The 24,229-nt window shown below is 37.5% G+C and overlaps 1 protein-coding gene across 1 annotated transcript in view; it reads left to right on the top strand.

Annotated features, from left to right (window-relative positions):
* fn1a (fibronectin 1a) overlaps positions 1-17,092 on the top strand; it is a 29,181-nt gene extending 12,089 nt beyond the window's left edge. Inside the window, exons 19-46 of the mRNA XM_084121175.1 lie at positions 214-492; positions 1,230-1,493; positions 1,591-1,685; positions 1,836-2,004; positions 2,098-2,184; positions 2,572-2,763; positions 3,242-3,514; positions 4,933-5,124; positions 5,232-5,321; positions 6,327-6,593; positions 6,690-6,806; positions 7,442-7,606; positions 7,725-7,880; positions 8,002-8,115; positions 8,740-9,009; positions 10,010-10,197; positions 10,612-10,699; positions 10,778-10,957; positions 11,059-11,148; positions 11,393-11,581; positions 11,733-11,822; positions 12,783-13,237; positions 14,227-14,365; positions 14,451-14,618; positions 15,460-15,585; positions 15,688-15,794; positions 15,886-16,002; positions 16,268-17,092. Coding sequence (XP_083977301.1) covers positions 214-492; positions 1,230-1,493; positions 1,591-1,685; positions 1,836-2,004; positions 2,098-2,184; positions 2,572-2,763; positions 3,242-3,514; positions 4,933-5,124; positions 5,232-5,321; positions 6,327-6,593; positions 6,690-6,806; positions 7,442-7,606; positions 7,725-7,880; positions 8,002-8,115; positions 8,740-9,009; positions 10,010-10,197; positions 10,612-10,699; positions 10,778-10,957; positions 11,059-11,148; positions 11,393-11,581; positions 11,733-11,822; positions 12,783-13,237; positions 14,227-14,365; positions 14,451-14,618; positions 15,460-15,585; positions 15,688-15,794; positions 15,886-16,002; positions 16,268-16,336 — 4,736 coding nt within the window. The 3' untranslated portion in view covers positions 16,337-17,092. The remainder of the gene's footprint in view (positions 1-213; positions 493-1,229; positions 1,494-1,590; positions 1,686-1,835; positions 2,005-2,097; positions 2,185-2,571; positions 2,764-3,241; positions 3,515-4,932; positions 5,125-5,231; positions 5,322-6,326; positions 6,594-6,689; positions 6,807-7,441; positions 7,607-7,724; positions 7,881-8,001; positions 8,116-8,739; positions 9,010-10,009; positions 10,198-10,611; positions 10,700-10,777; positions 10,958-11,058; positions 11,149-11,392; positions 11,582-11,732; positions 11,823-12,782; positions 13,238-14,226; positions 14,366-14,450; positions 14,619-15,459; positions 15,586-15,687; positions 15,795-15,885; positions 16,003-16,267) is intronic.
* Positions 17,093-24,229: the final 7,137 nt, after the last annotated feature.

The raw sequence follows: 24,229 nt of genomic DNA on the forward strand, positions 1-24,229 counted from the left end.
TACATTTTATTTAAAGGCGCCTTTCTCGGCACTCAAGGACACCGTACAAAGATACATAATACATTAAAAACAGCACAGATTAAGAAAAATAGAGAATAAAACAATATTAAGAACAATTAAAAGAAAACAATTTTATTTCTTGAAAGTATTAGAATAGCATGAAGCTGTATTCCAAGGTCTGAATGAAGAAAAAAAAATGTTTTCTACCCACAGAGGAAGTTCCCTCTCCAACAGATCTGCAGTTCTTTGAGGTGTCTGACTCTAAGATCACAATCACCTGGACCGGTCCATCCACTGAGGTGTCTGGGTACCGTGTTTCTGTGGGTGAGGTGGGTCCAGATGGATTGACCGAGAGAGAATTCCAGCTCCCGGTGACACAGAACGCCTACGCTGAGATCACACACCTCCACCCTGGAACCCTCTACCGTTTCTTCATCTTTTCTCTCAAATCGGGTGAAGAGAGCGAGCCACTGGTTGGAGAGCAAGCTACAAGTGAGAAAAGCTACATTTCAACAAAAATAAATATAAAAAAAGTACTTGAGAAACAACATTGCAATAGAATAGAATAGAATAGAATAGAATAGAAGCAATTTGATAATTTTACAATACAAAAAATCTTGGCTCAGTGTTGCTATTATTTTTGGGGTAACACTTTTGATACACAAAACCTTGTTCGCTAAACTGAACATCCAATCAGGGTTCCCACTCTCACCAACGGCCCCAACGCAAAATTTCAAAATGCTAAATCGGGCAAACTGCCGCCGACGTGACCCCGACGAGTGCCGGCGCAAAAACTAGCCCGACAGGCACTCGCTGGTGGCCCGACGTTGTGAGATGGCCAACCATCAGCTTGGTGCCTTTAGACATTCTGTTGACTATAAGTAATGTTGCACCTACATGTCAACTAACTCTCATTAGATTATGTGTAGACTGTCTGCTTAAAATCTACTAACTCTTTATCGGGATGGTCCCCCAACAGACATTCTACTTACTATAAGTAACTTTGCAAGTGCAATCCACATTATTCTAACCCTAACCCCTTATTCTACTAACCTTACCATACCCCTAACAGTCTACTCAACTTAGATTGAGAGTTACTCTATTGAGAGTTAGTTGACATAGTTGTAGGTGCAACGTTACTTATAGTCAACAAGGGGACCGTCAAAATAAAGAGTAACCATTTTTGGCACTATGATGCGTGCTAACCCTGTACATCTTTCTCTTCACAGAGCCTGACCAACCCACCGATATTCATTTCACTAACATTACCGAGGACAGTACTGTAATCATCTGGTCACCTCCTAGGGCTCAAATCACAGGTTACAGACTCTTCCTGACTGTTGAGGGCTCAAACCCCAAACAGCTGCGTATTCCCGCCCGCTTGTCACAGTACACTATCCTCAACTTGCAGCCTGATACGGTGTACACTGCCACTCTGCATGCAGAAAAAGATAACGTGCTTAGTGAGGGGTCCCTCGCCACATTCGCCACACGTGAGTTTCTGTTTGCCTGTCAAAACACTTCCAAATACATTCACGAATCATTAACCACAAGTTCTAAAGCAATTGTTCTGTATTTTCTGGCTTTTAGTTCAGCCAATGGGAAATGCTCCTTACTTCAGCACTGATGTCACAGACACTTCCATCATTGTCTCCTGGATCCCTGTGCCCAAAATTGGATACAAGGTAGGTTACCGTTGAAACACACCAGAGGCACTGAAGCAGCTGTAGGCCTTTACTTTTTGCTTTAACGGCTACTGTGAGAAAGTACTCTTGAGAAACAGGGTTTTGACATTTCTCACATTCTGATGTTTACGCTTTAATTTTGCTCTGCAGTTAACCGTGAGACCCAGCCAAGGCGGAGAAGCCCCTAGGGATGAGATCTCCGAGTCTGGTAGTGTCGTCATCTCAGGTCTAACCCCTGGAGTTGAGTACACCTACAGCGTCCAGCCGGTCATCAGCGGTCATGAGCACGGCAACCCCATCACTCGACGGGTGGTCACTCGTAAGCGCATTTTTCTGTTCTTATTATGTTGAGCTTATTAAAGATGTGGGAGTGTGAGAGAGAAGTTTCTCACACTGTTTTATTTGTCTATAGCTCTTTCTCCACCCACGGATCTGAACCTGGAGTCTAACCCGAACACCGGAGAGCTGACTGTTCAGTGGAACGATGCTAAAATCCCAGGTTGGTATCAAGGTTGCTATTGCGTTTTTCAAGTGCGTAAGGTATTGTATATCATGTGATTTTTTTATTTTTATTATTTTTTTTCACACATGCACAAGATATTCATAACATACCACTTTGCCTCTAGGACCACTGCTGTCAATCAAATCGTGAATACTATGTATTTGGACATGCTACTCTTTTGGCATACTTTTTTTTTGCATAGTATATAATAGGGAAGTATTCGATTTTGGATGCAGCGACAGTGTTCCAGTAATTACAAACAGCTTGAAAAGTCATGGAAATAAAATAAAAAAAATGCAGGATTACTGTGTAGTAAAAGAATGTGAAGCACTCTCTCAAATGAGCTCATGTGTTCCCTTCGCAACACTTGTTCTGTTTCCGTAGACATCACGGGATACAGAGTTACCTGCACCCCCACCAAAGGACAGCAAGGGAACTCTGTGGAGGAGTTTGTGAAGGCGGGACATAACTCGTGTACGTTAGAGAACCTGAGTCCAGGAGTGGAGTATAATGTCAGCGTGTTTACTGTGAAGGATGACATGGAGAGCGTTCCTGTCTCCAGCACTGTGACTCCGGGTAGGCATAAGAGCTTTTTGAGAGACAAATCACCCCGTAACTCAATAATTTTGCATCAGTAACTTTGCTTAAAGCATGTGTTTTGTAATCAGTGCAGTACTTGCTTTTAATGCCTATTGAGGCATTAAATACAGAGAACATGCTGATTACTAAATACACATTGCTTTCTCAATAATGACCAAAAAATGTGAAGCAACAATAAAATCAGCATTTGTTTCTGTTTTGAAACAAATTTTGGCAAACAGAACATAAGAGCTCAATTTCTTTCACAATTTTGGTCTGTATTTTAATAAATAAAAAATGGCATTAGAACTCTGATATTATATACTCATATCACAAATTCCTAATGCTCATCTCCATGGTTCAGCATTCACAATATGAAACATGAACCATGTTTTTTGGGTCGATGACTTACCTCCGCCACTCTGTGTTGTGTCTCTGTCTGTGTTGGGCCTCTGGCACCTTCTCTACTCCCCAGATGTGCCCAAAATAACTGATTTTAACTTCATCAACATCACTGACTCCACTATTGGCCTCAGCTGGAGTCCTCTTAACTCCACCGCCGTTACGGGCTACCGCATCACGGTGTTGGCTGCAGGGGACAGTGTCCCAATCTTTGTTGAATTTGTGGAGCCCACGACAGGGTTTTACACCGTGCACGGCCTGGAACCCGGTATTGACTATGACATCACCGTCACCACAGTCACGGAAAACGGAGAGAGTGAACCCATCACCATCACCCAGCAAACAGGTAAAGAGTGTGGGGAACTTGTACGGAAAAAATTACTGAACAAAATGTCTCCAAGACTTTACATACATGTATGATGAAAAATAAGACTTTAAAAAAGCCTTGAGGCTCCAAATAGGGCTTTTTTATAATAATAATAATAATAATTTAGTTTACACCAAACAATTTTTTTCTTTATTATATATATATATATATATATATATATATATATATATATATATATATATATATATATATATATATATATATATATATATATATATATATATATTTTTTTTTTTTTATCTTTTTGAAAGAAGTCTCTTATGCTCACCAAGGCTGCATTTATTTGTTAAAAAATGTAGTAATAACAGTAATATTGTGAAATATTTCACAATTTATTTATACAATTTAACTCTTTTCTATTTGAATATATTTTAAAATATAATTTATTCCTGTGACGCAAAGCTGAGTTTTCAGCATCATTTACTGATCACATGATCCTTCAGAAATCATTCTTATATGCTGATTTGATGCTCAAGAAATGATCAATGTTGATAATATATTATTGATATTTTTGTTGCTTAATATTTTAGTGGAAACTGTGATTTTATTTCACGATTCTTTGTTCAATTAAAAGTTCAAAAGAACAGCATTTATTTGAATATAAATATATTGTAACATTATAAATGTCTTTACTGTTACTTATGATCAATTTAATGCATCATTAGTGAATAAGCATCAAACTCCTTCCAAAAAAATCTTACTGACACAAAATTTTATACGGGTTAGAGTTGGATGTTTTTTGGGAGTAAAAATGGATATAGTACAATATATATATATATATATATATATTGTCCACCTTTAAGTTAAGAAAAACCTGTGAATGTAATGACCTGTTGGCCCAAATGAATGTGCAGTAAATCTGTGTCTTCATACTTGTTGAACATTCCTGCTCTTTGTTGCTACAGTATTTCTTTATATACATATGGCAGCCATATCCCTGTTTGAAAGTGGATTGAGGAAAAACTAGCAGCTGTTTCTTGTTGCAGCACTTTATCCTTCTTTCCTTCTTACTCTTTTATTTTTTTCCTCCCTCTACCACACTATTTTATGTCTCTCTTTCTTCCTCACTCTCTTTTTGTCTGGAGAAAACTGATGTGTAGACCCACATGGCATCAGTATGTGTGACTTCGGCTTTTCACATAAACATTTTCTAATTATGTCCTCCACCGGTTGTTTAAAAAAATAAAATGAAATAAAAATACTATAATAGTATATAAACAATACTAAAATAACACAGTTTGAGAGCCCTCCACAAATGGGACACTGAAAATATTTAATTATATTATTGTAGATGTTTTACCAATGTTTGATGCTTCCAAAACACAGCTTTTAAATGGAAATAAAAAAATATTGCACTTGCCTCCTGTCTCTTTTAGCTGTCCCTGCCCCGTCTGGCATGTCCTTCAGTGGAGTGACTCCAGACAGTATGGTGGTGTCTTGGATTGCCCCTCAGGTCCCCAAATCCTCTGATATCGATCGCTACATCATCCACTATCATCCGATCGATGACGATGATGACACCACTGAGCGCACTGTGGAAGGAAGCGAAAATGTTGTCGTTCTTCACCGTACGTGACTTTTACAGCAGAACTGATTTATGTTTGTTTGTGCAGTCCTGTCTTTAGTGTCACTAATGAAAAGGTGTTAGTAATGAGTATCTCTGTGTGATTTTTAGATCTTGTTCCCAACACTGAGTACCTGGTGAGTGTGATTTGTGTCTATGAGGAGAGAGAGAGCTCACCTGTGATTGGCACTCAGAGAACAGGTAATAATGATGATTTTTTGCTTTGACGCAGGCAATATGTTCTATTCTGGGAGATATGGTTTAGCGTAGACCGAACTAATTTCTGTTACCGTAATTACCCTTTTATTTCTGTGCGTGAAATGAAATGAAATATCCCTTAAAGTTTTAGAAAACATAAAAAAAATGCCAGCTAAAAAAAGAAACTAACAAGTGGAGATTTCCATTCAAGAATGTTATTTGTTAATCTATACATTTATTATGAACTTTTGAATATTTTAAGGAGTGTTTTTTACTGTGGCATCTAAATTGGTATTGGTATATCATGAAATATCATCTATATATATCATCTATAAATATCAGCTCTTCTATCTAGTGTCCTAAAACAATGTTAAATGAATCTTTTAGTTACATCGGGGTTCTCTAAATCAATCATTTTTAGGACCATCAACTGTATTTGCCTGGAACAATATTTGTGAAAAATTCTATACAAGAAATTTTAATTAAAGTTTCTCGATAAACTTTATTTTACAGTGTCCGTTACATAATACATGTACCTACCATAGTAATAACAGTAAATTGTGCATAATTACATGCAACTAACCCTAAACCAAACCCTAACCTTAACCCTATGGTAAGTACAAGTTGTTAATTAATATTACTCTGCACTTAAATATATAATTACACCGTAACATGACACTTTAAAATAGGTGAAGTCATTACAGTGTAATTACACAAATAGGTACTAAATAATATTAATTAACTACATGTCCTTTCTATAGGGTTAGGGTTAGTTGCTTGTAATTATGGATAATTTACTGTTATTACTATAGTAAAGTGTTACCTTTTATTTAAATATTTTTTCAATGCTTTAATTATTTTTATTTGATGTCCTTTTATTACATTTTATTTATTGTCTCAAACAGCATATATAGGTTTTAATATGAAAATATATAGCTTTACCAAACGGGATCATCCTATTTCAAGCCTGTTTCATTGGTTGACTAAGTCATGCATTTTACTTCACAGTCTTTGACGCTCCTGTCGGCCTGCAGTTCTCTGATGTCGGCACCAACTCCTTCACCGTGCGCTGGCAGGCTCCTCAGGCCGTTATCTCAGGATACCGTATCCGCTACCAAATGACCAGTGGGGGGCGTGCTAAGGAGGAGAGACTGCCCCCATCAAGAAGCCATTTCACCCTCACAGGCCTGACCCCGGAGACGGAGTACATCATCAACGTCTATGCCGTCAGCGGATCCCGCGAGAGTCTGCCTTTAACTGGAACCCAGTCTACCAGTATGCTGCTACATCTCTTCCTCTCTTTTGACTCCTCATTGCGGCTCACTTTAGATCTTATTAGTACTAATTGTCTCTCATCACTATTTCTCTTAGTTTCAGATGCCCCCACTGACCTGGAAGTCATTTCCTCAACACCAACCAGCATCACAGTTCGTTGGGACGCCCCCTCGGTCACTGTGAGGTACTACAGGATCACGCACGGAGAGTCAGGTAGGTCATTGGATCCTGTTGTTGATCAAATAATGTTGCTGAGTTCACACCAACAAGAATATTCGCGTACAAAAATTTTGTCAGATTTTCGCATGTGATTGTCTGTTCAGACCAGTTTGTAAAAAAGCAGTAGACGGACTGAATTAAAATACTAATTCACTCTTTGTGCAAAAATACCCTGGTTACTTTGGGACACAAAGCGCTACGTAAGTTTACATTTCAGCATTTGCATGTTTTCCTGCCATTGTTGCCTGCTTTAGTTAGCTTACGTACTAGCATAGCATACAGATACCCAATTAGCCTGATAGCTTAGCTTACACACCTTACATGTATTCGCAATAATCTTTATGGAGTTAAGTGTTAAATTCCAAACATTTTAGATATAAAATTAACAATGTAATGTTCATTTATTCGTTTAGTGGGCCAGCTGTATTCACAGAGTGCGATAGAAAAGTGATTAGAACCCCTCTCTGCAAAAACATTTTTTTGCATTGACAGTGTGCAAATAATCGTGATGGTCTGATGTGAACAGATGCATTAACAGTCATTCATCCAATTTTTGCACTGAATATCTGTGTTGGTGTGAAGTGTTTGTGTCTGCCGTTGGCTAAATCATTCTAATTTTTCCCATGCAGGAGGGTTTGACGCTCCTCTGGAATTTACTGTCCCCGGATCCCAGTCTACTGCCACTATTGAAGGCCTACGTCCAGGCACCGATTACACCATCACCGTTTACGCTGTGACCGGCAGAGGGGACAGCCCTGCGTCCAGCACCCCCATCCATGTTATACATAGAACAGGTAAACCAATGCATCTGAGAATCTGAGTCTGTCGGGTCTTTGTTCACTAGTTTGTCAGATTTTTTTTAAGGATTTAGGAAGTCAAAAATGTATAAATAGACTTCTTTTCTTTAAACAGATATTGAGTCTCCACCAGGGATGGAGGTGACTGATGTTAAGGACAACACTATTACAGTACGCTGGAGTCCGGCAGTTGGTCCCATCACAGGTTATCGTGTCACAGGAACTCCACTAAATGGACAGGGACCCGTTTTCTCTGAAGTGGTGGCTCCAGGTAATATCACTCTCAACACAACTATTGTGTTGTGCCTTCTCTTATGTACATTTGAAATGAAGGAAGTAATGTTGCCAAAGTGAGAGTTAAGTTTGTGTTTTTTTTTTATGTGTAAATCCAGACCAGACTGAAATGACGTTCTCTGGCCTGATGCCGACAGCAGAGTACACCGTCAGCGTCTACGCCCTGGGCCAGGATGGAGAGAGCCCCCCTCTGGTCGAAAATGTACTCACAAGTAGGTGTACAAGCTGAGAAAAATAGTAGAAGGATGAAAGTGATTGGATCCCTTATGAAACATAAGTACACTTTAGTATACTTTTAAAAAGAGAGAGTACTAGAAATAATATACTTTAAAATAATGTTATCATACACTTAATTGCATGTTAATCGTAATTAAATTAAAATCTATTATAGGTTACATGTATATTAAATGCAATTAGCTGAACCTTAAAGTGCTTTTTTGACTCGTTAGGGTTATTAAAACATAATAATTTAAAATGTACTTTTAAAGTTAATGTTTAATTTGATATTATAAAATGTGCACAAAAGTGTGTTACGAAACATAGTCACGAATGTCATGAAGTACACTTAAGTAAACCTTTTTTTACAGGTTATTTTTGTATATGCTTTTAAGGGTTGAGGTGCACTACAAGTGCACATTCAATATACAATTTAGCACACTTAAATTTCACAAAGGATATTAAAAAGACACGAAAGTGTCAAAAAAATGGTATCAATTCACTATCAATTCATTGTTTGTAAATATTAAAAAAGTGCTTGCAATGTAAACAGTGTAGATGTAATGACATCAGGCTTAATTGAAACAAATTAATTCATAGTTTCAAATATTTATCTCTAGCGGTGGACAAACCCAAAGACCTGTCCTTCAGTGACGTGGACTCAACCTCCATGCGCATCTCCTGGGAGAGTCCCGATGGCGTGGTCTCCTCGTACAGAGTGTTGTACTACAGTCCTGAGGAGGGAGAGAGAGAGCTGTTCCCTGTCCCGAATGGAGATGAGGAGTCTGCAGTGATCCGTGACCTCAGACCGGGCACAGAATACACTGTTAAAGTCATCGCACTGCATGACCGGACCCCCAGCCCTCCTCTGGTGGGCACTCAGACAACAGGTATTACATTCAACAACTGCACTATTTAATAACATGTCCACCGACGTGCATTTATATTTCTAACTATAATAATTATTGACATGCATAATCATATTTTCAATATTTGTATTAATATATAATTTTAATTTAATTAGTATATTTATTTATATATATTCTTTTAATTCATTATTATTAGTAGTAGTACTGCTTATTATTACTATTTAATCAGTTTGCACTAAATATTTGATGCATAAGTTCTCCACTGTTTTATGAACATGAATGATACCTACAGCAAAATCATTGATGCAATGATTGATACAATGATGCAAGATTTATAAACTTATCTTGAAACATTAATATGAATTAGGCTACCTATTATGTATGGTTATTATTATTATTATTTCAAATGTTTGGGGTCAGTAAGATTTTAATTTTTTGAAGAATTTATATTTTTATTCAGCAAGGATGCATTAATTTGATCAAAAGTGACAGTAAAGACTATGGAAGTAAAATAATGCCAAATGTTTTTATTTTACAATTGCAAATAAATGCTGTTCTTTTAAACCTTCTGTTTATCAAAAAAAATAAAAAAATAAAAAACAAATCCTGAAAAAATAAATGTATCACAATTTTTACAAAAATATCAAGCAGCACAACTGTTTTCAACATTGATCATAATAAAAAGTGTTTCTAGAGCATAAAATCAGCATATTAGAATGATTCCTGAAGGATCATGTGACACTGAAGACTGGAGTAATGATGCTGAAAATTCACAGGAATTAATTCACATTAACTAATTTTCATTTTAATATATATTATACATTTTAAATTGTAATAATATTTCACAATATTACTGTTTTTACTGTATTTTGATCAAATAAATGCAGACTTGTTGAGCATAAGAGACTCAAAAACATTAAAAAGTTTTTTTTTGTAGCCACTTAGCAATCAGCAATGTTCTTCCAAAAAATCTGGTAATATAATTTTATGTTTCTTTTAATATTCTCTTTTCTTTCTGTAGCTATTCCTGGGCCCACCAGTCTGCACTTCTCCCAGGTGGGTCCAACATCCTTCACTGTCTCCTGGACTTCCTCTAACGCCAGGCTGACGGGTTACCGTGTGGCCATCACCCCCAAGAGCAAGAACGGCCCCACTAAAGAGGACAACATCACCCCTGACTCCACTGAGTTCCACGCCACTGGACTCATGGTGAATGACCATCTCATACTGGAGAAGTTCATTCTCTCAAAACTAGTGACTAGTGTAGAACAAACTACTTCATTCCTTGGAGTCTTTGCATCACACTTTTAATTGCTTGAAAGTAGCCCTTATAAACAGCACTGAGGGGTTTCATGGAAAGATCACTATTGAAACAGCTGCTCCTCAAGTTTTGAGGCATTTACTCTTGATTTTAGCTGTGGTTGTGGGTTACTGGAACTCAGAGAGCAATGTTAATCTCTATCAGGCAAACCTCACATTGTATAACTACCTTGTCATTTTGGTCAGGGGGTAGATCAAAGATTAAAGCCTTCGCCAGATTGTTTCAGAAAATTATATGGTATTTTGTGGAGCACGTTTTCAAGGCTTAGCTTAATTTTTTCCCCCTTGTATGCGTGTTTATAGCCTGGCACTGATTATGAAGTGGAGGTTTACGGTGTGAAGAACTCTCTCACCAGCCGTCGTGTCAAGGGAGAAGTCACAACACCTGACAGTAAGCCACGTCTCTAAATCAGACCCACATTCTTCATGTGTGTGCTGGCCAAAACTCATCTAGATCTCATTTTCCCAGACATCAGTCCACCTCGACGTGTCCGTATATCCAATGTGAAGGACTCCTCCATCACTCTCACCTGGCGCTCTAAGACCGAGACCATCTCAGGCTTCCTGGTAGAAGCCACACCAATCATGGGCGGCCATAATCCTATCCAGAGAACCATTGAACCGGATTCACGCACCCACACGATTACTGGTACTGTAAAACTCCACACAGTTATAGCAACTTATATAACAGGCTGCATCATTTGCTTGGCAAATCATAATTTTATGATCATATGATTCTGTGTCCTATAGGTCTGGAGCCAGGAACCGTTTATAAGATCAATATCTATACTCTGAATGAAAATGGACGTAGTGAGCCTTTTACCCTTACAGCTACTACAGGTACATGTGGAATATAATATAATATAATATAATTACTTTAAATGTGCTGTATGTAACTTCTTCACTCTACTAAAGCATAAAAATACCATAATATGTTTGCATATATTGCAGAAACATGCTAAGTTCACATACTCGTTTCTCTGAAAAACACGACGATCTCCAATATTTTGAATTCGACTGCAGTACCTATTTCGACCACTAGTTGTCATTCTTACAGACTGCACCTTTAATATTTTTTTTCCAGCGAAACCAGTTATTAGCCCACCTACAAACCTCCATTTCACCTCTCTGACTTCTACTTCGATCTCCTTCACCTGGGAGGCTCCACGAAGCACTATCACTGGATACTATGTGACCTATGAGGAGGCTGGAGACCGTCCTAAAGAGTTGACCCCTCGACCCCAGGCTGGCAGGACCTTCGCTTTTATCTCTGGTACTGCTTTTTCTCAGTTTATGCCTTTCATAATGTTCTACATTTTGTTTCTCCTTATTTAAATTTATTTAAACTTTTTTTTTGTAGACAGCTCGCCATTGAATTCACTTTTTTTTTAGTAAACCAACATTTTTGTGGTCTGTATGTGTAGGTTTGAAACCAGGCACTGAGTACATTATCAAGATTGTTGCATTAAATAATGCTCAGAGAAGCACTCCACTGACTGGAAAGGCAAGAACTCGTAAGTACACCTTTATTAACCTTTTTTTTTTTTTTTTTTTTTTACTACTGTTCAACAGTTTGGGGTCAGTAAGATTTTTTTATATTTTCTTTTATGCTCACCAACGCTGCATTTATTCTATCGAAAATACAGTATAAATTTTAATTTTAAAATGTAATTTATTCCTGTGATAGCAAAGCTGAATTTCTTGCAGCCATTACATAAATCATTCTAATATGATGATTTGCTGCTTAAGAAATATTTTTAATTAATATATATGTTGAAAAAAGTTGTGCAGCTTAATTTTTTTGTGGAAGCTGCAATTTTTTCTTTTCAGGATCCTATAGAAAATTCAAAAGAACAGCATTTATTTGAAATGGAAATCTTTTTAACATTATAAATGTCTTATAAATGTCTATAATACTGTCACTTTTGATCAATTGGATGCTTTATTGCTGTATAAAAATATTAATAATATGTTTATATTAATTAAAACTTTTATATTTTTTTCATAATTTATTAATAAAAGAACTCTTACTGACCCCAAACTTTGGAACTGTAGTGCACTTCCACATCTACATGTTGAAATTAATATTTGAAGTATTTTGGGGGTGTTATTGGCAGTCAAACTGTATATATTATAATACATTTTATAATTAATTTCAACTAGGCTATTAATACACATTACATAGCAAAGCCGGAGCTTTTATTTTGAAAGAAAGACTTTAAAGCTACTAATTTTTGAATTGCTTTAAAACTATACTATGTAACTTTTGCCGCTCTAGCGGTTAATGATGTACTCGCTCATTATATACATTTTGAACAAAGAAAAGTTGCATAGTGTACCTAATTCAAAAGAAAGAAATGCAAGGCTGATCTAAGCAAAGCACAATGAATTAAATGTGCTTTGCATTACCCTCTGCTGGCAAAATGTGCTATTGCATTACTCATTTGCTTGCCCCAACACAATTTTTCTGCCAGAACTGGAAAGTCACCAGCTGCCCCCTCAGCTCCCCGACCCCAGCCGGCCCCGCCATGACATACTAGATGTCCCAGAGGACAATGACCACTTCAACAACCACGTGCAAATGCTGGGGCCAAACAGACACAACACACTGGGGCAGCAGGGCCAACACATCTACACTGAATATCAGAGCTTCAACCTGGGAAACAACGGCCAGCAGCCTCATCCCCCAAACCACCGCGAGCCCCTAGTCTACATCCCTCTGCCAGGAGCTGATGGCCAGAGAGTGCCAGTGGTGAAGGTGAACGAGGGCCCTGAACCGGGCTTCCCCTTTGGTGGCCTTTACAATGAGACAAACCTGCCCCAGGAATCTCAGACCCAGACCACAATCATATGGCAGCCTGTCCCGCACACCTCAGAGTATGTGGTGTCATGCAGTCCCATCACAGAGATCAATGAGAAGAGCTTCCAGGTGAGTAAACTAGCTGACAATATTGTGGTATTATATGCAATATATAAATACAATATACATTTTTAATAAAAAAAAATCACAATTAATCACAAATATCAACACTTGCTAATAAAGCACAAAATCAAGATCATTTAAAACATTACACCATTAAAACAATGATCAGTAAAAAAGTTGATTTGAGCCACGTGCAGAAGGACATTTCCAAATTACTATTAATTCCTTATTTAATAATAATTATTTATATAATTAATTAAGTATTTTATATATGCACATACATTACTGTTCAAAAGTTTGGGGATAAGAGGTTTATTAATGCATTTATTTGATCAAAAATACAGCAAAAACAATAATAATGTGAAATTTTTACAATTTAAAATAACTGTTGTAACTGATATACATACACACATACATACATACATACATACATACATACATACATACATACATACACATACATACATACATACATGCATGCATACACACATATATATTATTATATTATTATTTATTTTTTATTATTATTATGATTACTCCAGTTTTCAGTCACATGATCTCATGTGATCTAATTCAGAAATCATTCTGATATGCTGATTTGCTGCTTAAGAAACATTACTTTTTATTATCAAAACCGTTTTTATACTGTACATTATTGTGGCAGACAAGTAAATTACTTGTATGCAGACAGACATTGCAGGGGCATTATTCAATTCTTTAACTATTAATAATTATATAAATGTATTTATTTTGAAAAATATTTTTATGTAATTAATTGTATTAAATTTACATTTAAATTGCCAGCGCTAATTAATACATTGGTATACTGAAACAATCACACAGTTTAAAAACTAAAAATCAAAGTGCAAATTTACCTGTTTGGAAACTTACAGTAGGTCCTAAATAATGCAACTTCTAGCTGTTGATGTTTACATATTTCTTTCATGGTATGATATTTTCAGTGATTATTAATTCGAATGCTCTCTCCCCTTCAGATGCGTCTGCCTGGTACGTCCACTAGCGCTACACTGATCGGTCTCACCTCTGGTGCCTCCTATAATGTCCTTGTGGAGTCTGTCAACGGAGACCAAAAACAGAAAGTCCTCGATGATGTTGTGACTGTTGGAAACAGTGGTAAATCATCCAAAAGCCAAACAAATTTCACATAACCACATTTCAGAAGTTTACATGCTTGACCTTGACCCCTCATATGCTTTAGTTCCAGGTGCTGGAGTGACTCCCTCAAGCAAGGATGTGTGCTACGACACATTCACTGCCACCCACCATGAAGTGGGCGCTGAGTGGGAGCGCATGTCTGAGACAGGCTTTAAACTCTGGTGCAAGTGCCTTGGCCTCGGCAGTGGTCATTTCAGATGTGATTCATCCAGTGAGTGAATGAGCAGTGCCGCTAAATGCTAAACACCACTCCTCACTCTAGCATGGGCAACCGTTTACCATTTCAATAATGTGTTATGTTTGTTTAAAGTGCCCCTCTTATGCTTTTTCTTCGGATATAACCTTTCATGTAGTGTGTAATATAGCTGTGAATGTACAGTAAAAGGTCTGCAAATTTTTAAAGATTAAAGTGCACGATAAATGGAGTTATTAGGGGCTTTCGCACCGGAGGAACCTTTTCATTGTTCCTAGAACTAATGGCGGAAATACTCGCTTTTTGGCGTGTCCGCATCGCAGGAACTGGGAACGAGTTTAGTTCTAGGAATGGCCTTTTGAGGGAACTAAATTATCTCCTACTTCAGTGTAACCCAGCACAATAGGAACTACCAGTGACGTATATAGTATTTACTCCAAGAACTAATGGGCGTTTCGTTTCTGACACGCGCTGTAAGCGGTACTCGGTTATATGTCAGAATAGGGAAGAAAATAATTTCTTATATTAGAATATAAGAAAATAAGTTTAATTAGTACACTTGAGATCTTTTGTGAAATAAAACCCAAATGTTGCCCCCATACTTTTGCCCATGTTTGCTTTCTCCTGACATGTTTGTAGAGGTTTTCAAACATGACAGTCAGAGATGAGGTGGCTCATGTCTCAGATTTGTATTGTCAGCCTTTAACCAGATGATATTAAACTCTGAGACCAGCTTATTAAGTGCAATAACCACTGTATGAATGTTTGTGAAGGATGAATACACTGGAAACTCAAATGTCTTTCTCCACACACTTCTGAGAATTTATATGCCAACCAACTCGCATCTCTTAATCTACAGAGTGGTGCCATGACAGTGGCCACAACTACCGAGTTGGCGAGAAGTGGGACCGTCATGCTGAGAACGGTCACATGATGAGCTGCACCTGTCTGGGAAACGGGAAAGGAGAGTTTAAATGCGAACCCCGTAAGTGTAGTTTTTTTTTTTTACTGTTGTGTCTAAGCAACTTTGAATGTTTAACTGTAGTTGTAAATCGGTTAGTTGATTGACAAGCATTGTCTGCTGTAGATGAATCCACCTGTTATGATGAGGGGAAGTTGTACCAGGTGGGCAACCAGTGGCAGAAGGAGTATCTCGGAGCCATTTGTACCTGTACTTGCCACGGGGGACAACAGGTAACACTAGGTCCTATGTCCTAGTTTCCACACTATATATATATATATATATATATATATTCCCATGTTTAAAACCACGCTGTCTCTCCAGGGCTGGCGCTGTGAGAACTGTCGTCGTCCTGGAGCTGAAGTTGACGCGGACCTCATTCAGCCTCCAGTGCGCACTGATGCTTTCGACCGCTACAGAGAGAACGCCCTACGCAAACTAGTGAGTCTTTTATACCCAATTTGTTGAGAAAAAAAAAGAAAGACATTTTTTAATAATCTTTGATGAAAGTCAGATTTGAGGGTAATTATAGCTGATAATGTATATTATTATGCACTATGCATTACCGTTCAAAAGTTTGGGGTCGGGAAGAGGGGTCTCATCTACTCATTTATTTAATCATCACATACATTTTAATATCTGGAGATTTAGTAAATGTTTTGGATTTTGCCATAAAACAAGTGCACTTTTTACTTTTGCCCTACAGAACATCCAATGTCCCATTGAGTGCCTGAGACCGGACCTGTTAGCAGATGCCCAAAACCCTCTAGAATAAATGCGCGTATCAGTTTTGCCCAATACTGGAGAGGACACGACCCCCTGAGACTGTATCTAGCACCCTCGGTGCCTCTCTGTCCTTATTTTCACTCACACTGCAAACTCTGTCCTGCTGCTTCCACCTGTGACATCACGCCCAGAGACAAAACTTCTCACTCTTCTGATTGGTTGAGTCTGCAGCCAGTCTCCCTCTGCACGTTGGATGGAAGGACACCATCCGTCTACACCGAGATTCCACTGGTTTGAAATTTGGCTGTTGACATCGTATACGCTGGAAACTCAAATCAGTGGAACATCAGCAGAGAATCAACAAATCTTGCCTTTGTGTTTTTCAGTATTATTGCCTATTGTTTGATTGTGGTTTTTTTTTAAATGATTTTGTGACTTTTTTTTTGTGTATTTTTGTCAGTGATAAACTTTTATTGGTGTTCTTTTCTAAAACAAGCACTGTCTTACAATGAGAACCTTTGTGCCTTGTAGGCATCCTTTTTGTATGATGTAATATTCGCCCCTCCCTAATCTGATTGGTTGGTTGAAATCTGTGGCCTTTGTGTCTGCCAGGAGACAAAGGAAAGCACTGTGTTAATGAAGAAGTGAACTTTTTTTCTTTCTTTTATTTATCCCTTTTATGTATGCGTTTTGATGGAATGCAGATTATGGGTGTATACTGTTTTTTTGTTTGTGTTTTAGGTGCCAAAGTCTTAACTACTGTGGACAAAAATACTTTTTAATAAAAACATTTTTTTTTACAATGTTTGAGATTCAAAGCCTATCTGTAAGAAGCTTTCAGGGCACTAAAGCAGCATTCAGCTGGTTTCTTCTTTTTTCTTGTGGTCTAATAGGTACATGAGGCTAAGAGATATCAGCATGCAAGGGTGTTCAGGAAACTTGTTTGAAAAGTAATTATATTTGTAATTCCATATGGGGATAGCGGTGAAATGTGTAATATTCTGTTATGTATAGAGGGAAAAAAAGATAAAAGAAATTGTGGCCCAATTCGTTCCCACAATTTATTAAGTCGCTCCCTTGTTTTAGGTAAGTTGTGGCCACATTGTACAAATTTTTTCCCTTTTTTTAGTTTAAAAATGGCAAAAATTTAGGTAAATTAAAACATGGGAGTGATTTTATTGACATAATTTAATATTTGATTATTTTTTATAATACATAAGCCTATAATATGTATAACATGCTCTTCACATATTTTCACTTAAATGTTTGCATTGCAAAAATCAAATCTGAATTATTGGAAGAGCAATCATTTTCCTAGCTGTAAAGTATTTTTTAATGGAAGTATGTTTGAATGGAACTCTTCAGATATTTATCCTTCAGTGATTTCAATTGCACGAACAGATGGAGGTTGGCTTGGATAGAGCTCAAGCCATGCATGGAAATATGAGTAAAAGGCAGGAATTTCTCTTTGAGTGAAATCCTTCACTTTGTTTGTTTCTTTTTGAAGATAATACTAATTTGTGTTCCCATGTTAAAAAAAATTTATTGGCTACCGGTGATTTGGCCATGAATTTCTTTTCAAACAGATCCATTCTCTGGCTCCTTTCGAGACTGGGCACATTTTATTGGAATCTCGTTTTCATTTACATTTGAGCTTCGGGACAAAGGGGAGTTTGCTTTTGAGCTTCCAGAACAGCAGATCCAGCCTGCATGTTAAAAAAAAAAGGCTTATGTACATATCACATAATCAAATATCTTCATTGAAAACCATTTCATAGTAACACAGATCACAGATTCAGCAGCAGATTCATATACACTGCCCGGCCAAAACAAATAGGCAACTGCTTAAGAGTTCATGATTGTATCATTATTGCAGTGATTATTATGTTTCCAGCATGTTATACAGTATGTTTGGCAATAGTTCTTCTAACCCTAATTGATGGAGCGTGTAGCTTTTCATTTCTTAGACAACCATGTAGGAAGACGCATCATGGTCATATTCCAGGTCAGGATGACAAGATTCATCAGGCTCAAATTGTGAAAGAATGGTTCAGAGGGAGCATGAAGAATCATTTTCACACATGAATTGGCACCTCTGAGTCCAGACCTTAAATTCATTGAAAGTCTTGGGGATGTGCTAGAGTACAGAGTGCTGGACTTTAGCATTTTCTAAATTCAAGATCTTGAACAAATATGTATGCACCTCTTGATGGAAATAACATAACAACATTTATTTCCATCTAGAGGTATAACATCCTATATCCAGGGGGGTTTCTCTGTTACCTTTTAAATCTTCAGCATATGCTCGAAATCACGACTTGCAAGAAGCTACATAATTTCCTTGGAGGGAAAGCAAATCCAAGAACAAAGTATTATGCTGGATCCAAAATCGCATACTCTCTTGAGTACTTATTTTAAATAATAAGAAAATAAGTTCTTCACGACCGCTTCTATAGTATGAGTGTGTCCATTATGAATGTAATCTGAACGTACTACATCCGCCATGCTTTCATTATCATGTGACCTAGCGATAATTACATCGCATCACTGCTATTCACAAATCCTTTTCTGTGGCCTCATGGGATAGTAAAGTGTCCATCGCATGCACACTTCAGAATCTCACCTGAAGTAGTTGGTCATCTAGGTACTTTTTGCCTACTCTTTTATGTTTCTTATGCCGCACGTGAAACTTGAGGCTTGAGCTTAACCAGTGTGTGTTCTGATAGATAGACATTTTCTCCCTCAGATAAGACATTTTAACATTTTGTTTTTCAACAAACCAGGTCAGTCCAAAATCCTCCCAACATGAATGACCCTGTTGCTAAACTGACGCAAAATAAGGCACAAGTTGTCAGTTTTCCACAGCAGAGGGCAGTATTGCTCTTTACTCAGTTTAGGACTGCCATCTCACCCTACATCCTGCCATGTTTCTCAGATGTGTTTGTATTGGACATATTCAATGAACCAACTGTTGCATTCACTTATACTGTTTTTCTTTGACATAGCCTATATTTCATAATCACTTCATTTAGTCCATGGATTGCAGAAGACAACTTATTTGGATCATTGTTATTAGGCTACGCCAGTTCATTGAGATGCCACTCCACTCTACATTGTTGCCCAAGGTAAGTTTAGTTTGTTTTTTATCTTTGTTACTGAAGTCAGTTTTGGCCAGAGGTGGACAAAGTACACATCTTCCTTACTTGCGTGAAAGTACAGATACTACTGGTCAAATATTACTCTGTTACAAGTAAAAGTTGTAAAGACCTATTTTTACTTAAGTAAAAGTACAAAGTTCTCGTTTTTTAAAAGTACCTAAGTATCAAAAGTAAATGTCAATGCATTGTTATATTATTGTTGCATTGTTGTATGTTATACTTACAGTACCTTATGCAGTACAGTATGAATCTATGCCTGCCTATACCCTCATATCAATATCAAATTTAGAACACAGTTCCAGTAGTGGGATTGAATGTGAGATTGAATAAGTGCACTCAATAACGTCCACAATGGTTTCGGACACCCACATGGCTGTTCCCTCAAATAGTGCCCTATTTAAAGTTTTTTGGCTTTTAGTATGAATATGTTACCCTTACTGTTATCTATAAGCTAGTGTGCTCCAAAACAATGACAATTCGCATTTAGAAGACCAAACCCAACGTTGAAAATGAAAATCGGGTTGATGTCAGAATCCAACGTCAGTCGGGTTCTGACGTAAACCCGACTTTCATTTCCAACCAAAATGCAATCCCTGCAACCAAAATCATCCCCTGACTGACGTTACTACTTTCTACTCAAGGACCTTGACAGAAATGTAGTGGAGTAAAAAGTACCATATTTGTCTTTCAAATGTAGCGAAGTTAAAGTAAAAAGTTTCCAGAAAAAAATACGACTCAAGTAAAGTACAGATACTCAAAAAGTGTACTTAAGTACAGTACTCAAGTAAATGTACTTTGTTACTGTCCACCTCTGATTTTGGCCTTGCCCTGTCTTATTGGATCCAACCCAACAGACCGTGCTCAGGTTTGCAGAGGTGCAGTCAAGGAAAATAACAATCTCACCACATCTCCTTGTCTTTAATGGAAACGTGCAATTTCATTAGCCACCATTAAGATGTGCATTGATAATCACAGATTTCTTTTTCAAGGATTTCTTGGGAGGACTAACAGGGTTTCAGTGAGCGATTAAACACCACATTCAGGCTCACTATGTCTTTTGAAATAATGTTGACCATTCGTTCTGAATTAATTTGACTTGAAAGTAGTCTATAATCTAAAAAGGCTTTAATGAGGGATCCACCGGCTCACTTTGAATTATAAGAGTGTTATTTGAAGCCACAGAGCGTGTGAAGCTCGAAAGCTTGTGAAAGAAGTAAAATGGTAATTTCCATTGTGTTTTTCAAGATTACATCTCTCCATTGCCAATACTCTCATCCATCTTTAGGAATGTGATTGATTAGTCTGCATTTCCCAGCTTGTCCATCAATTAATTTATATGCCATTTGTGTGTATGACCAACACATCTCTATTAATCTTTCCTAGCACTCTCACTGTTTTCCTGGAGTCTTGCTTTCAAGTATGGAAGTGATCAATGGCCTATGGGTTTGTGTAAAAACTGTTAAGATTTATGAGTCTGCAGTGGTCTGAGTGATGAATGCTCTGACTCTATGCATACGCTTTGTGGGTCCTCATTACATGTGATTGCTACATAAATGATTCTAATCAATATTAGCTCTGAAAATAACCACTTTTTTAATTAGCAGAAGCTGGTGTTTTGTGTGTGTGTGTCTCTTTTAGTCAGCGTGACTCACATACAGTGTACAGAAAGCGATTTTGAACCATTCAAGGTGTGACAGGTTTGAACTTTGACCCTTTCTTATAATTCTATATCACTTTCTTCTTTATATGTCATTCTGCTTTTAATTTATGAAATAAATGCAAAATGGCTTACAGAAGTGTTGATGCACCAAGTACTTCTAGAATATTTACCATTATCCTCTAATGCAGTGGACAGATGTGACAATAAAATGCCAATATTTGGAATCATATTTCAAGGACAATAGAAGTAATAATGAAATTACACATAAAAATGTTCTACTTAAGTAAGTCAAAAAAAGCACTAATTAAATATTAAATTCGTTCACACTTAAAGTACAGAATTTTTTTTAAAGTAAATGTACGTGTTTTTTGTTTTTTTTACAAGGGGTTACATGACGTTTCTGTGCATATTATCTGATCATGCTCTGTTCACTTTGTTCAGTTGTGATTCACTTATGTTTATTTCCTGGAATTGCTACAATGGCTGAGGATCATCCGTGTCCGGAGCCTCCGGAACTCCTGTCTATGCACTAATTAAATTCTCTCATTCATTCCATGCTGCCTGCTCTTTCAGATCTTAATTAAGGAACATGTTTATGAGAGCTGTTAGGTCAATTTAATTGGAGCTATGGCTTCTTAAGCTACCAAGATTTGATTACCTTTTTACACACGTTTTGGAGCTGGTAAATTTGACTTTAATCCCTAGTTTAGTTTGACAATTTAACTCCTAGTCAAAGAATATCTGTCTCTGCCATGTTCCTTGTTTCTGAAAGATTCAAAGCAAAGCAGGTGAAAGTTTAGAATTCCACTTAAAGTTCGTTCTCTCAAAGATAAAAGGAATTGCATGGTCTGTGATGAGAGCTGGTCTCTTTACAACAATGTGACAACAACACTGGTGTCTGAGACACAACTGAGGTTGTAGACCCCCTGTACCCACTTGCGTCTGACTGTAACAGGTCTTGATAGATTACTCACACAGCGATTTGGCTGCTGGCCTGTTATTGGAGCCCCGTTAGGCGCTCTCGCCCTATGGCTGGTGATTTACTGCCTTATGTCTCTATAAATCAATCTGTGGCGAGTCCGTGGGCCTTCCTCTCTACCCTGCCGTGACGCACTGAGCTACTTAATGTCAGATGCTCTATGATGTATGGAGGGCCAAATATTTGATTTGGCAAAGAAGAAGGAAATTCCTCGGCCGTCTTTGGTAGGAGTTTAACAAATTGGTTATTATTCTGTGTAGTTGAATAAAAAAAGGATACTAGGGAGAGATAAAGGTGTGTGTGTGTGTGTGTGTGTGTTATTACAATTGGCAATTAAGGTGGTTAACATTTTAGTTGACTGGTCTTTCGTTAAATGGCAGTTTAAGCAAATTAGCTCAAGAGAAATATGAATAATTAATTATAACTCGTTGTAAATTATTTTAAAAATTTGGATCAGTTAATAACTTAAAAATTAACTTAATGTAGCAAAATTAATACCACAACCAACTAACCTATTTCGTCAAGCGAACGCTCAGTATTAATTATTTATTCATTCTAAGAGATGTTAATTTCTGGGGTAAGGAAAATGACTTTTTTACTGTACAGTACTATTCAGAGCATGTAGCCAAAATCTGCATGATTAGGTACTTCAGTATATGAGCATGAACCACAACCAACTTTACATGTGACACGAACAAGACTTTATTAACTAGACGAAACACTTAGACTAATCTAACATACACACATACATGCATACAGTATGGAAATAGAGGTAAAAAGCTGGAAAGCAAGAAGTTATAGCATTGTTTGAAATTCAGCAGACCAAAAGCCTTGAGCAAACCATCAGTTTCTTAGTTTTAACACACCCTTCTTTAAAAGGGGTAGGGACACTTAATGTATCAAATAAAGAGACTAAGTCTGATACTTGCATGTCTCGCTTATTTGAATAAAACTTCCCTGATGCAATTTGTTGAGGCTCCAGTTGATCTCTGCTGATGTTGTCTTGATGAAAGAGAACCAGTTGGAGTCTTTGGTGAATGGAAAGACAAGGCCGCAGCCTGGCACAAACTTAGGGGTCCTTAGAAGTCTAGCTCAGCATCATCTTCTCGTCAGAATTTCTCAGAATTGGCCGTGATCTTGTGATCAGTGATCTTTAAAGTGTGAAGATGTGACACCCTCTGGAGATGAGTAAACCAATAAGAAGTTGTTCATCTGGAAGGAAACTTTACGACTCTTCGTCTTCAAGCATGGATTGGGTGTTGATGCAGAAATTATTAAAGATTCTTGTAGTACTAATAGGTTGGTATCAACATATTACACGATTATTTAGATCATCATAATACAAATTTGTAGATACCAAACATGGTAAAGGTGATGTTACTTTAACTGGTGGTTCTATCATAAAGTATGCATAAAATGGTATACAATACAAAAGATACTATACAAGACAGCAATAATCTTACACACAATGTCCTGGAGATATGCATGTTCCTTCATAGAAGGTTTTCTATGAATGAATGTGGAGGAGACCTTTTTATGGGCATTATATGTTTCAATCGGGGAATGGAGTGAGAGTTGACTTTTTACATTCTTTTCGATCGTAAAACCATGGTAAACAGAGGCCTGGTTCGATCATTTTGGGGGGGTTGTCACAGGCAACTTGTTTTGTGGTTGGGTGAGGGGGTTTAAAGATTATTCGTTAAATATAACAAATAATTGTGTCTTATTTGTCTCAGTCACTACACAGTATAGCATTCACTGTCAGTATGGCTCTACTGCAAAATTCTTAAATTCAGTCTCTTCCATCTTATGTGGGCAGACTAAAAGCCAAAGCCTGGGTGCTTTTCCCTTTTTTTCCTTTCCTTTTTACCCCAGCAGGCCCATATTCTGAGATTTATGCAGCAGAATATGGACAGATAACCCTTCATCTGTTCACCATGTGAATTATTCTCTGCTCTCACTATCTGTCTCACCCTACACAGCCAGGATTCATATGGCTGCATGGCAGAGGGAAGAATCTGTGTCCTTCACAGCAACATGGCCAGTGTGTGTGTGTGCGTGTGTGTGTGTGTCCGGCCTGCCTGCTGAAATGTGTCAGTTGGTCTTTCTCAACTTTCCATTCTCTCCAGATTGCAGCACAGACTG

Source organism: Abramis brama, assembly GCF_963993115.1.
Source record: "Abramis brama genome assembly, chromosome: 8".
Taxonomy (NCBI): domain Eukaryota; kingdom Metazoa; phylum Chordata; class Actinopteri; order Cypriniformes; family Leuciscidae; genus Abramis; species Abramis brama.